The 15,559-nt window shown below is 40.7% G+C and overlaps 1 protein-coding gene across 1 annotated transcript in view; it reads right to left on the bottom strand.

Moving 5' to 3' along the window:
• Svep1 (sushi, von Willebrand factor type A, EGF and pentraxin domain containing 1) overlaps positions 1–15,206 on the bottom strand; it is a 200,233-nt gene extending 185,027 nt beyond the window's left edge. Inside the window, exon 1 of the mRNA XM_047525742.1 lies at positions 14,275–15,206. Within this exon, the coding sequence (XP_047381698.1) occupies positions 14,275–14,805 (531 nt within the window). The 5' untranslated portion in view covers positions 14,806–15,206. The remainder of the gene's footprint in view (positions 1–14,274) is intronic.
• Between the last annotated feature and the right edge of the window lie 353 nt (positions 15,207–15,559).

Raw genomic sequence — 15,559 nt, 5'->3', positions numbered from 1 at the left:
AGTGTGATTGAGAGTGAGCCTTAAGGCACCTAGGACTAAAATTATTGACGTTTTGTCTTGAGTCATATTTTCATTTTAATAAAGGGAACAAGTTAGTGCTAAGCTTGGATTAGATAAACCCTAGAATTCAGAGAGTTAGATAAAGGGGGAAGAAGGGAAGACATCTGCAATTAGTAGTTTTGCTCTCCTACTGACTCCATGGCTTGGTCTCCGCAATAACAGGAGGGGCAACTGTCAAGTTGCACCAAGCTGGTGCAGCTATACCATGGAATTGACACCAGAGAAGCAGTTCCCTGGAATGAAAGGGGGAGGTGATCACCTGATATTATCAGGCACCCATCGAGAGTATCCTATCAAAATACAGTTCCCAAATACTCCCTCCTCCCAGTCCTCTGTCTGCTTCAGTCTGCCTTCTGTCACACACATAGCCAAGTCCCTCTCAACGGCTGCTCTCTCACTCTCAAGACTTTGCAATGAACATTTCTGTACTGTATGCATCTGTGTATCCTGCATCTGTTAGATCAAACAACATGGTATATTGATAGTTCAGTGGTTAAGAATTTAGATTCTGGCTCCAACTGCTTGGATTTGCATTCTGGTTATTCAGCTTATCAGAAGTGAGATTTTGGTGTGATTTACTTCCATTTTTTATGTCATATGTACTTTGGGGATAATAATAATAATAACCTAACAGAGGAGGTCTTTGCCTTTGTGAGTCTTTAGTGAATTCATACAGGGAAAGTGCTTAAGAGTGGAGTCCTGCAAATGGTAATCATGTCACCATTTCCCATGATTCACAAAGGAACTATTAGTCTTTTGCTAGAATATGCCTATCAAGTAGATACACCAATGCAAGTAGATACACAATGCAACCAACATTTCATTCAGGCCTGTGCATGAAAACCAAGAATCATGCTTGTGAAGCCTGACAAGGTAGTACTGGGGGATGGGGAAAATTGTGACTCTAAGACCAATAACTATATAACTCTGCCTGAGCCAACAATGATTTGGTGATGCCCTGGATAGAGAGGTGGAAAAATAGCTCCCTGACCTGTGTATTATGAGGATTCTAAGAGTGGGTAAATGATGGTGAGTGGAGAGGGGATACAGGGCCAAAAACTCAGAACCACAGATTCCCTCTGATTCATCAGGTAGACTTCTCTCCAGAGGAGCTGGAGAGTTTGCTTCCTGGACCAGATTTAGAGGGAAAACGTACAGATTCACACCTGTCTGAGATTCTCCACAATCTCAGACAGGTGTGGGAATGTGATCTGATACGCGAATTTGCTAAAATTCTCCTGTTGTTTAAAAAAATCAAGCATCCAGTCATTCCATTGAGAAGCTATGACTACATTGTTTTAGCTATTTGTAACAGAAATCAGAGCAGTACAATACTATCCTTGGTATACTAAAATTAAAGATATGTCTTTCCAAGAACTCTAAGGTTACAATGAATATCATTTTCTAGGTACTGTAGGAGATATAAAGTCAAATAAGACGTGATCTCTGTCCTCAACTACCAGAGGGACAATAAGTGCTATGAAAGAGGCATGTAATATGTACCAGATATCCTTATAATTTTCTTCATCTAATGAGGTATTGTCCTACAGTATTTCTGCCATGTTTTGGGAAAATGTCAGTCAGGTGAATATGGAAAACTGCAAATTTCCTGAGAAGCACTCCACTGCTAGGATTTTAGCCACCTTTATCTACTAAATTCTGATGTTAGATCTTTGCACTTGAAACAACAGGAGAAACAGGAAATTCTGAAGAAGAAAAAAGTGATAGGAAATAAAGAAAAAGTGGTGAGCGTATTCTGTGTTTGTGGATTGACAAACCTGGCCCACGGGCGAGTCCTCTGGAGAACTCTCCATTCTGTCTCAGCTCCCACTTCCGGTGGTACAAATACTCAGTAACTTTTCCTGCTGGGGTTTTCTTGCTTAGTGGGCAGTTAAGTGATTCAAGTAGAGCTACTTCCCATGGTTCTTCACCCATGGGGAAGCCACACACCTTGCTTTGCCCAGGCTCGATAGTGCCATTTTTGTTCTGTCTCGCTTCTTACCTGCAAGGGCGAGAGCCCTTTGATGCCTAACCTATAACCCAGACTTCTCATGCCAACATCTGCATCTCTTTGCTTGAGGGCGCCTGGGTCCCTGGAGATCCCTCTGCCTACTTTCAGGGAATGAGGGAGTGACAGAGAATTCATGCCCTGCAGAGAGTGACCCTCCACTGACTGATGTGAGATCCCTCACTTTTAAGTTGTGAAGCTTCTAGGGCTTGGATTCTCCGCTGGCTCCCAGTGTTCCCCAGTGGACTTAGGCAGTGACTACCTCTTCATGTTGTCATTGACACCCTTCCTTTCCCAATCAACTATCAGATCACTTTCCAAATAAGCTACTTCTTACACCCAGATCCCCTTCTCAGGCTATGCTTCTGGCAAAATTCTAACAGACATCTGCTGTCTCTAAGTTACTTTTCCAGGAAATAGGTACAGGGGCAAATCAAGGCTGCAGCCCAAGTAAATTTCCACTGAGTATGTGGAGTGTAGGTCTCCCTTTTCTCAGTTGGCAGAAGGGGAAAGCACTTCTTGAGGGCCAGGAGAGATGTGGCTTTCAGAAGCCCAAGATCCCCATCTTGCTCTGTTTCTCTCTTGCTCCTCAGGCCTCTGCTGGTATAAACCAGAGTGAGGTGCTGGGCAGGAGGGAAGGGTGTGACTGGTTTTGTAGGACTGGATCTGCCAAGTGTTCATGAACTCTGAGGGAATCTATCCTTCTGAACTGTTGGTGGCTCTCCTTAAAATGTGGAATACTCAGAGCTCTTCAGAGTGAGTTGCGGGCCCTGGTGCGAAATCTGCGACGACAGAGCCCACGTAACATCCTTTGTGGATGTTGACTTAAAATATTGATTTTTATTAATTACAAATTAATAAAATTACAAATTACAAATTATCTTTATAAATAGGCTAAATTTTGGTATCATTATTGTCAGAAAATTCCAACAATAACTTCCTAAAATCATTGCTCTTGGAGCAACATTTAAAAGCCAAGTATGCGTAATTTGAAAGAAAATGTGACTAAGAAGAGAGAAGTCTTGGCTAGAAATAAATACTGTGAGAAACACAAATAAGCAAATAAAATTTGCTTAATTTCTTTCAAAGTCCATTTCAGATTCACTTGGAAAGATAAAGCCTATAGAACCAGACTAAAATTGATGGAGCTATAGTCTACAGATGTAGCTAAACCAGTGTAGATAAAAATGAGGGACTATGTTGAAAGAGACGTATCAAAATACACCATCAAAAACCCACTGGAGTGTACCTGGACCCTCACCACTGCCCACAGCAAGTGGATACACCGACTTCTACTGAGTAGGACAAAACTCACCATAAAAACAGAGCTTGGGAGCTAGAGAAGGAGAATTGACTGTTGAAAATGAATCCTTAGAGGACACTATTTTATTTATATAAGAAAAAAAATTAGGTAGTAGAAGACATCTTTCTTCCCTGCAAATGGTCTTTGATGAGTATTAACAGTGAGAATAAGAGACTGACATAGCAATGGGTCACTGCCCCTGACCATGTGTGACAAACCAAGAAGGGCCACCACCTCCTGGCCTCTCAGCAAGGGGATGGAGTCCGTTGTTTCCTCCATCTGTAGCCTCAACACCTGCTGTGTTCCATCTTGGCTATTGGGCTCCTCTCCTCAGAGAGCTTGCCAAGCAGTAGGAAAACTACTGTCACCCATTTGCAGATTTGTGTGTGAGTCTGAATTCTCAAGATCTACAGTGAACTAGGAGGGAGAAGAGAAGAATTGGAGCAAGCAATGGGGTCCCAAGGGTGGTATCCTCCAAACCAGCACAATCTTCCAACCCTGATAGACTCACTGCCATAGAACATGGCATTTGACAGAAAGATTGAAGTTGTTTCATTTCTTTTTAGATAACAAGCTAAAACATCATTTCATTTTTTTAAAAGCAGAGTTGTATTCTGGCACAGAAGGCAAAATTCTCATGAATATTTAAGGTAAAGTTGAGAGTTATGAGGATTTTTATACTTGAGACCAATCATCACTCCTATGAGCCTCCTGATGCCCCAAAGGTATGTCACCCTTCAATCACCTATGCCCAGGAAAGACAATGATATTTCATTTCCTAATAAGGTATGCATGTCCATTATAGCTAATTTTTCAAATGTAGGAGAAATGAACATATTTACATTGGCAAGTATACTACCTATAGATGATTACTCTTTTTTTTTTTTTTTGGAAGTTTTCTGCCCATTTTTTTGAGTGCCTGTATTTCATGAAATTGAACTTATGTGATACAAAGTTTCATATACTGATGGTAAACACACAGTTTCCCCTCATTTAATATGACATTGGTTCAATTTACTATGCTACTAGTCTTTAGAATGCGATTTGATTGACTACCACACACGTCAGTGTGGCTGGCATTATTTCATTAAGCACTCTTGAGTTGTTTGAACTTGGTGTTGATGGTCTCTAGCCTCTGTGTGGAGTGTCACCTATCAGTTACCCTTCCAGTGTACCCCTACACCCCCACATCTCTATACTCCCCATTCCTCCCTTGCGGGGGGTGTGGGGAAGGGCTCTCAGCTTTTTCGTTCTTTGGTTGCCCAGAAAGAGGTGAAGTTTTAGAGTAGTGGGTCCCCACATAGGTGGCATTCCAGTGCCCAGCACTACCTGTTCCTAGAGTGACAAGTTGGCCTGACTTTTCTGAGTTTCACCAATAGGAAACTGTGCACCTAAGTCACCATCTGGATGTGGAAATGGGGGCGTGTTTGTTTAATTTTTGTATCTTTTCTGTTGTTATTATATAACTTAATTGACTTAGAACTCAGGTCAGGTGAAGAAAGGTGTAATTCACTTCTAAAACACAGCCATAGGGCTGGGGAGATAGCTCAGTTGGTAAAGTGCTTGCCTCACAAGCACAGGGCCCTGGGTTCGATCCCCAGTACTGCAAAAAAAATAAATAAAACACAGTCATGTTGTTTTTTTTTTTTTTTTTTAAAAAGTCCTATTCCAAGTAATAATGAGATGAACATTCTTTTATACAGGGATCTTTGCATCTTGGCTTGTGCTCTTATGAGAAATTCTTTGATTGATAAATACTTCATTTTAAGATTTACACTCATACTACAACATACTGACAATTTACCATGTGGCTCTGGAAACATGCTTCCAATTCTCTAAATCTATAGGCAAATTGTGAATATTTCAGGTTTGGAGAAAGGAAGCTCATTAATATGAAGATCTTCAGGCACAAAAGGAGTGAAAAGGTCTAGCTTGCTGAGGGACAGGACATTTACTCTGATAAATGTAAAGAAGTAAGGACAAATACAGACACACCAAGGCTTACAGGAGAAAGTAGTGAAAATTTGAGTTTATAGCTGACAAAATTAGAAGTGCATGTATTATAACCACACACACACACACACACACTTTAAATACCATCTTTGGAATTAGAAATTAAACCAACAAATAGGCATAGTTTGCATTAGCAGCCAGTATGTCCCATATCCAGGTGCTGCAGGATGAGAATTTTAAAAAAAACGAGGTTATTAAAAGTGCTTCAACAGGAATTAGGGAGATAATGCATTGCATTCATATATCTCAAAATACGTTTTATATACTCTGGCAATAGCTTAAAAGTAGAAAAGTGTCCAATTTGGTATTCTCTCTCTTTCCCTCTCTCTCTCTCGTTTTTGGTGGTGCTGGGGATTGAACCTAGGGTCTTGTGCATTCAAGGCAAGCACTCTACCAACTGAGCTATATCCACAACCCTTTCCTGAATTTCAAATCACATTTATTGACATGAAACAAGGTAGCTGTCACTATTTTGATGCCTAGTAATTAGAGTCTATCTTCAAGTTTATAGCTTTAATGTATAATATACCTATGAAAGACACATATATATGTATGTATGTATATTTAGAACATATATATTTCTAAACTTGAAAATCTTCTTTTTCCTCCTGAATACTAGGCAAATTTTCTACCACTGAGTTATAACCATTCCTAAATTTGAAAAAATTTTGTTGGTTAACTCATTATACAAACAAACCACCGTGAAAAAGACTGACAGCAAGAAGGAGAATGTCTTTTAAAAATTGTTATGGTTTTGATATGAGGTGTCCCCCAAAAGTTCATTTGTGAGACAATACATGAGAAATGATTGGGTTATGAGATCCTTAACCCTATCAATGAATCAATCCCCTGACTGATTAACTGTGTGGTAACTGAAGGTGGTTAGGGTATGGCCAGAAAAGATGGGCATCGGGGGCGTGGCTTTGGGGTATGTATTTAGTATCTGGCGAGCGAGTCTCTCTCTGCTTCCTGATCGTCACATGAGTCACCTCCCTCCACTACTCTCTTCCACCATGATGTTCTGCCTCACCTTGAGCCCCAAGGAATGGAGCTGGCTGTCTATGGACTGAGACCTCTGAAACCGAGAGCCCTCTAAATAAACTTTTCCTCCCATAAAATTGTTTTTGTCAGGTCTTTAAGTCACAGCAGCAAAGAAGTTGACTAAAAAAAAATTCTTTTATAAAGTTGGTAAGAAAATCCACCTGTTAATATTATGCAGATTTCATTTTCTACTATCACTCATTCCAATGGAAGTACTATAATAACATTCATGTACTACAAAAAACTCTCGTGGTGTTTTTTTTGTGTGTGTGTTTTTGTTTTTGTTTTTGTTTTTTTGACAATTAGCCTCTAACCCAGAGTGGGTTACTCTCTTACAGCAAACTGTCTGCCAGAAATCCAGTTTTCATATGGCGTGGGGAGATATGAAGAAGTCTTAAAAAATCTATGGGAAAGGAAGAAACAATATATAACAGAAAACTCCTTTTAATGTAGAGGTCTCTTAATCTGACAGCTTACTGGAGAAAAGCCACGGAAAAACCAATATGCTTCTGAGAATTGTTCATTTGTGCTTGCAAATTAACAATGAAATATTAATTTTATTTTTAGCATGTGATTTGCAAATTCACTTTCAGTAAAAGCTTTTAGATGTGAGTGAATACCATATTATTTAGAAGATTTTGGGTTCTGGGAAACTAATGTTTCTGTTACCAATATTTAAATGGATTCTAGTTTTTACTAAAAGCAGTAGAATCTGGGACAATGACTCAGTTTATTTTCATTTAAGCAAGGCTCAACTCTTCCATCTTGATCCTGATGAGGCCAAAACCATTTGAGGGAGAAATAGAGTGTTCTAGTCAATTCCTTGGCACACTCACTCTAACACATCAGTATGACCAAGACCACTTGTTACCTGCTCAGCATCTCTCCTCTCCTTCCTTTTCAGCAATAAAGTTCCAAAACCAAAGGGCACAAGCCCAAGTTTCTCCCAGGGAGATCTGGATGGAAGTATTTTTTGAAATGCCAGAGAGTCCCCTTAAAATAAAGTGTGACTCTCTTCACCTTTTTCTCTCACTTGGGATCTGGAATGAGTTTCCGAAGATAGGAGATTCAATAGCCACTTTAGACCATGAGGTGACCTGAAGATGACAGATGAGCTAAAAGGAGTTCATGAAGACATCACAGATCTGCCATATTAGCTCCGAATTTTCCACTCAAGTCTCAATTTTGGAGAGAAATAAATGTTTATCAGGCTTAAGCCAATGAATACTTTTAATTTGTCAATTACATTCAGCTAAATTTACTCCTAGCCAATTCACTGAGTTAAAAAGGAAGCTCATAAAACAAACTAACTATATTTGTATTTTGGGGTCAGTTGAAATGCTCCTATGGGATGATCTGATTGACTAAGAGAATGACTTTGCCTCTTAGGTGACACTTGTGCAGTCCTGGAAATGGAATCCCTTACTTTGCCCTAACTTTGGAGACAGTTCAATACACAGAAGTAATACAGTAAAATCTGGTGGTGGAGGCACGGAAAATGGAAGCTAGGTGACAACTAGGAAGACTTACTGACTTTGGCATTTACTTAGTTTCATGATTAATGTTTAGTTACCTAACCTCTCTACCGCTGTTGCCTTTATTGTAAAACTGAGATAAAAATCATAATAGGATAGCATTTTGTAAATTTTAAATCACTTTACAAACTAAAGGTTTATTCAAGAATGAGTGCTTTTAATAATTCTTCTTCATGATTACTGTTAAGATCAGTCCCCTCTGAGTGTACCTGTATTACTCACTCTATCACAGATGGAGAACTTCCCTACCCTTCCACCAGGTAGGAATCTGTCAGCTGGGAAGCAAGACACAGCAAGATCTGCCGTCAATATGCTTAAGCATTCAGTCAATGCCTTTCAGTCAAACATGCTATAATACCTGCAGCCAGCAATGATCAGTGTCTTTAAACAGTCGCAGGGGCTATACATTCTTATTTTAGACCACAGTGTCCTGTATGCAGGGAATAACAGAACTAGTAAACAAATATATGCAAATGCTAGATCAAGTAGAAATTGGAGTTTAAATCAGAGAATTATTTGTTCACTCTCTTCAAATCAGAATTCAGTACCAGGTTTTGCTTCAGAAATATACCTGATGTCTATGTCTACTTTTTGTCCTGACAGTTCATCCATTCCATTCCATTCCATTCCATTCCATTTGTGCTTCTGAGTTCTGATGGGATTACAAAAGAGGTTCCTATGTAAGACCAAAGGTGATGTGAGAGAATGACTTAAAAGTTAAAGAAGCACATGGAGCTGGGCATATAGCTCAGTTGGTAGAGTGCTTGCCTTGCAAGCACAAGGCCTTGGGTTCAATCCCCAGCACCACCACCACCAAAAAAAAGTTAAAGAAGCACAAAAGAGAAAATGTTTTCAGAGGTACATTTGGAAATAAAAAAGAAATTAGCTCCTGCAACAGTGAGCTATTATTGATATCAAAATCATACTCTGAGTTTGGAACAACTAAATTCTGTGAGCCCCCACATCTTCCTACAGGAGAGGAGAACCCAATATTCCTTACCCAGGTCATTGGAAAGACAACTGCAGAATGTTTAAAGGCAGGCAGCCTGTTGTATGAAAAGAATAAAAAAAGGTTCTCATTTTCTTCATCGGGGTTTTAATCTAGCAACATATCACATATCTTCAGGTTTTGTCATAAAATGTGAAAGCAAATACTTTAATCCCATAAGAATGAGAGAGAAGATTAATCTCCAGGTAAAGGTGTGGCTGTGCACCAGTGTGGACATATAATAGACAATGCCCTTCCATCAAAGCTAGAAAAGTCTTTGTCTATCTATCCCCAGTCTTCTGGCCATCTAAAGCTTGGGATTTTGGCAAGATAGCACATCCCCATCAGAGGATCATATTTCTGTAACTCTGGAACAATGAGGAAAGCCGATTTTTTTTCAAAGGAAGTTTCATGTTATGCTTATTTAATAGATATTTAGCAAAGCAAAATGGGAACAAGGGGTTCTGATTATACTTTGATGTGAAATGCTTAGGATACAGACAGCCTGATATTCATAGTGGGGCCAGTACAAAACATATAGGTTAGGAAAAGCAAGTTCTAAATACATGGTAGAAAAAAAAAAAAAAAACAAGAAGAAAAGTTGTTAGAAACAATTATTCCCCACAAAGAAAAAACTGACAAATATCAGTTTCGTAAAAAAATTGTCAAGTAATTAAGTTCAAGGTGCTAAATTTTCCCCCATGCTGTTGATTGGGTCTCTGGAAAGTTCTGCATTAACTACAGAATTTGCTTTAGTCCTTGAACTCTCTGATGAGTCCTAGGGGCTGGTGTCTACACACACACACACACACACACACACACACACACACAGATGTCTACAGTGCTAACTGTGGTAATAGTTACCACATGCTGCCCATCAAATTACACAATTCTGATGCCAAATATGAAGCTGTTATCCTTTTTGTTTAGTCAATCTTATATTCTGAGAGATAATAGCAGATTTCATATTGGTAAAGGAAATTCTACATCTAAAGATTTTAGTTAAGAGGATTAAGGAGTCTGAAATGGAAGAGGTAATTGTGTGTGAGCAAATATATATCTATGTACATTTGTATGTGTCTGTCTGCTTGTGATTGTATCTGTGTATAGTTGTGTGCACAGTTTCAAATGGAAAAGGTTTGAAAAACTAATTTTCTTCTGGGGAAAGTAAGTAGTAACCTAAAAAAAAAATCCCTGTGATTTTAAATTTCGTATAAAAGCCAAATGTTATGCACACACATGGGGGATCTGATGAATGATTCTATTTACATGATGAAATGTATAAATTTCATATCTGAACCCAAACTACACAGCTTACTATTTCCAAATTAACTTGGCAATAAAACATGCCTGTCTGATCTCAATGAAAAAATTCATACCTAAACCTTCCCTGACACTGTTTCTAAATGTCAGTCATCTTCTATTAGTTTTCTCTAAATGCTGTATTTTCTACCTAAGAATGCCCATCAGAGCCTTGGAAAGGTTACAGTAAAGACATGTAGGTTTCCAGGTTAGATGGGGACTGGGTCCAGGTGACCTTCATCTGCACCTTCTCACAACCCAACCAAAATGAGAAAAGAAAAATAAAGCCAAGAGGAAGTTCAGTGAACACAAACTTAGGAGACAGCTCTGCTGGTTGGATTACAAATGGATCCAGACCCAAGAAAGACACCGGTCCTTTCTTGGCAGTTTCCCTTTCCACGACAGGATGTAGTGTTTGGAAGGGGAGAGCTGCAGACAGAGTAGGTCCTGAAGCGACCACTGTGTATTTGACTCATTACCCATTTCACTGTTTTGGATTAGCATTCTCAGAAACCCGGGCATAGACCTGGCCAAACCAAACAGAAGAGCTGGCTTATGGCGAATTTTTCCCTAATACAACAGGGTTCTTCTTTGGTCGAGTGGGCAATGAGTGCCTTAAGAAGAAGGCCAAGTATCAGGGCCTCTGGGTACTCAGAATGGAGGCCAGCTGAGGGAAGGAGCCTGCAGACTGGGGCTCTGCTTCTCTGCAACTCCTCCCGTGGAAAGAGAGCATTTCTCAGTGGTTATTTCAGCTCTTAAAGGCAAAAACCTTGGCAACTTCATAAAAATGAAAAAAAAAAAAACGCAAATGAGAGGAAAAACAGATTTACTAGATTGATAAAAATAATAGATGCCATTATCCTGAACAAAATTAAAAGGGAGATGAAATGCTGAAAAAAAATTTGCCACATAATTGTAGCTGAGGCTTGTTATCCTCAAGATTCAGAGTATTTGCAAATCAGTTATAAAAAGAATCAGCACCAAATGAAAAATGGACAATAATCCCCAAATAATTTCATGGGTATGCCAAAGCAAAGAGCTATATATATGACCATAATATAAGGGGGGAAATGTTCAATCCCACTAACAGGGAAACTAGGAAAGTGCAATTTAAAATGGAATTTCATTTCTCACATATAAATTTGGGAAGGGGGGCTTCAAATGACACTAGCCTGTGTAACCAGTCTGCACTCTGGGTACTGGCAGCTGCTGCGTGTGGGAGTGCCATTTTCTACAGAGTAACTTGGCACATATATTAAGGGACTTAAAAACGTGCTTATTTGTTGATATAAGAACACCACTTCAAAAATTTACATTACTGAAATGCTTAGAGTTATGGGCAAAGATTTAATCAAACAGTGCTGTTTGTAATAGTCTAAATATATAATATTTGATAATGACATGACAGGTTCTACAGTGGAAAACTGGGTGACCATAAAAATAATGATAGAGTGGAAGTATATTTCTTATGCAAAGAAGACTTTAAAATATGGTGGAATAGAAAGCTACAAGAGAATACACAATTTGATCCCTTTCTGGATGGATGTTATTTGTGCATGATGTATGCACAGGTATGAAAACACACCTGTTACCCAGACAACCGCAAAAAGTCAAGACAGGTATGACCAAAATATTATAGTATCATTTACAGGATTTTTTCCCCCTGACTATTTTGTTTCCTTACGTAAATATTTATAATCCATAAGATAAAATGTATTATAAAAGAGAGAAAAATAAATGAATCAAAGAAACTTCAACAAGAATCAAGAGTGCTGGGTGCAATGGAGCATGCCTATAGTCCTAGCTATATGGAAGGTTGAGACAGGAGGCTCTCTTGAGCCCAGGAGTTTGAAGTCAGCCTGTGGACACAAGATTTCATTTGGGGGAGGAGGGTCACATCCAGTTACAGAAGACATAAAATTGATAATATTTTGATATATCAAGAAAAAATATTCATCAGAAAACTTGGAATGGAATCACCATTTGATCCAATTATCCCACTCCTTGGTATATACCCAAAGGACTTAGAATCAGCACATTCAGTGATGAAGCCACATCAATGTTTACAGCAGCTCAGTTCACAATAGCCAAGTTATGGAACGAAACTTGGTGCCCTTCAACAGATGAATAGATAAAGAAAATGTGGTACATATACACAATGTAATATTACTCAACCATAAAGAAGAATGAAATGATGGCATTTGCCAGTGAATGAATGGACTGGAGACGATCATGCTAAATTAAGTAAGCCAATCCCCCAAAACCAAAGGCCGAATGTTATGATAAGTGAATACTAACACACAATAAGGGTGGGGGAGAATATAAGTTCATTGAAATGGACAAAGGTGAATGAAGAGAAGAAAGAAGGACGGGAATAGGAAAGACAGTAGAATGAATGGGTCAGAACCAAATATCCATATGCATTTACTATGTGGTAAAAGAGGCATTCAATTAAGTGGTAAAAGGATGAATGTCTATTAAGCAAATCGTGGTTGGACAACTGATTAACTATTTATATATTTTTTGAATATCTTTTTCATACCATGCCCAAAACGAGTTTCAGATGGGGGAAATTGTTAAAAGGAAAACTATCTTTCCAATTTTGGAAATAAGAAAGCCATTCTAACAAATAAGCAAATACAGAATCTTAAGAACAAAGGTGGATAGATTTGAGTATATGAAAATTAAGATCATAACTCTAATGACTGTTCATTGCCATACAATGAACTGGAAAAATTATTTTCAGCATATATATATATATATATGGGGTTACTGGCTTTACTACATAAAGAGTTTTGACAATTCATCAAGAACAGCAAACATGTTTGCAATGGTAAAATGGTAAAAATCATGACCTGGTAATAATCAAAGGAAAAAATGCGAATAAATGCACAGTAGTTTAGTAGCAGATATTCATCCTAAAAAATAACTAAATTGAATTTTTAAAAATGATACCTCTAGCAACCTTATCAAAATAGCAAAATATTTTAACATAATAATATATTGATAAGCATGTAACAAACTTACTGCTTTGATACTTTGCTAGAGAGAATGTAAATTTACACAACTCTCCAAGGGAAGAATGGGCAATATGTATCAAGCAGTTAAAAATGTTCATATATTTTAATTCAGAAGTCAGGAATTTAGAAGGAATTCAGAAGTAACCGAAAGGACTACAAATATTTGTGTCCGACAATAGGTGATTGGTAAAATAAACTGTGGCACGTGCCTGCAAAGGAATAGTATACAGCTAATGTGGAACATTTTAATCATGATATAAAATAAATGCAAATACGTGCTATCAAATTGCAAAGTACCAACCTGGCTAAAAAAGTACGTATCAATATGCATACTGGCAAATGTACAACCACATATGAACGGTGACTTTTTTAAGGTTGATAGGACTATAGGGTGCTTTTTCCTCTTTGTTTCATTCATACCTCCAACATTGACTTGCCAATATATCAGACATTTCTGTGTTTCAGGTTGTCTTCAACTATGCATTACTTTCTAATTAAAAAAATACATTTTGTTGAAGTCCATCGGGCAAGACTGACTTCATTCTGATGCTAAAATTTTACTTAGAAGGTACTTGAGCAAAATTAAAAACGACACGCACTTTATATTGAAATAACGTAAAAAAAAATAATTGGGGAAAATATCCAGATCACTTCACCTCCTACCTTTGGAAACATTTTGCAGACCACCCTCACCTGTCCCACCTTGGATACAATCTGTTCCTGCAAGTGTGAATGTAGGTAGCGTCCTAAGGGTCCCTTCCTAATAGGATCCTCCAAAAGGGACCATTTAAGGAGCCCGACATCTTGCTAAGCATTTAAAACCCATTATTCCATTGGGCCCCACAACAATAGAAGGATAGTGATGGCTCTGATTTGGGGGACCGGGTCGCCTGGCGTGGGCAGGTTACGCCTTACCCAAGACGGACCCGGGCAGGCGATGGGCAGGCAGCGGCGGGTGGGAAGGGCCGGGGTTCGAAGGCTGGGCGGGAGGGGCGGGCGCTTACCGCGGCTTGCTGGAAGGCGCCCTTGGTGTAGGTGCCGCCGCCGCGGTAGGTGATGGCCGGGATCTCGCGGCTGAGCAGCGCGCACTTGTGCTGGTGCGCGCGGCTGGAGGAGATGTAGTCGACGCGCGGCACCACGTTGTTCTTGGACGAGAAGGTCACGATGGCCACGCGCGTGGCGGTGGACACCACGGGGAAGTCGGACAGCAGCTTACGGACGAACTTGAGTTCGCTGAGGAAGTTGGCGTGGCCCACGCTGGACGACTCGTCCACCAGGAAGACCAGCTCCAAGCGCTCGCTCAGCTCCCGCAGCCGCCGCACGCGCCGCCGGAACGCCTGGCCCAGCCGCTCCACTTTGCTCTCCGCCGCCTCCTCGCCCGGAGCGGGCGGCGCGGGCAGGCGCCCTGGGACCCCGGGTGCGGCCTCGGGGAAGAGGCGGAAGCTGAAATTGCGCGACGGGGACATCTGCTGAAAGGTCGCCCAGCCCGAAACGAGCGCCAGACCCCAGCAACAAAAGGCCAGGCGCGGCCACATTGCACTGGCGACGGAGCGGCCGCCCTGGAGCGCAGGCGGCTGCCCCGGCGAGAAGAGGCGCCCGGCGGCCGGGCTCGCAGAGGAGCGTGCGCCGAGCGGGGCGCGGGGCGGCGGCCGCGAGCCTTAGCGCCCTTTCATCTGACACTGGGGACAAAATCCAGACTCCTCCTGCAGCTCACGGATCGGGAGGGAACGGCGAGCTCTCTACCCTTCTCGCTCTCCTCTTTTTTTCTTCCTTTTCTCCTCCTCCTCTCTCTCCCTGAAGCCTATAAAATGTTTGAAGGAAAGGGGGCAGTCAAGAAAAATCTCGGGCTTCCCTCCTTCTCTCCCCCTCTCCCTCCAGTCTCCTCCTTTCCCGCTCCACTCTCCTCTCTCCGTTCTCTATCTCGGTCTCTATCTCTCTCCTCCCCCTCTCATTCTCCTCCCGGGATCCAGCCAAAGGCCCGGAGATTCCATGACACCAGAACCCCGCGTCTGTCAGGCTGTCAACATTCCCGCAGCAAGCGCACCAGCGCCGAAGCACTGATTGATCCCATATGTCTGGCAGGAGCTGCAGAGGAATTCACTGGAGATGGATCCAGATACCGAGAGTGCCACAGTAATTGGAAACACTTTGTAGAAGAAAACACACACACGGAGTAGCCGGCCGGGCAGTTGAAAGCATCCTTTGAAAACTGCTTGCTCACCTTTTGTGTCTCTTTTCCAACCTTTGGGGGGTCCCCAAAGCCCTCACTAAGTAGATGTTGTATGACTT

This window comes from Sciurus carolinensis, chromosome 14 (genome assembly GCF_902686445.1).
Source record: "Sciurus carolinensis chromosome 14, mSciCar1.2, whole genome shotgun sequence".
Classification (NCBI taxonomy): Eukaryota; Metazoa; Chordata; class Mammalia; order Rodentia; family Sciuridae; genus Sciurus; species Sciurus carolinensis.
Note: the sequence above shows the minus strand (reverse complement) of the source record. Positions and strands in the feature narration are given on the sequence as shown.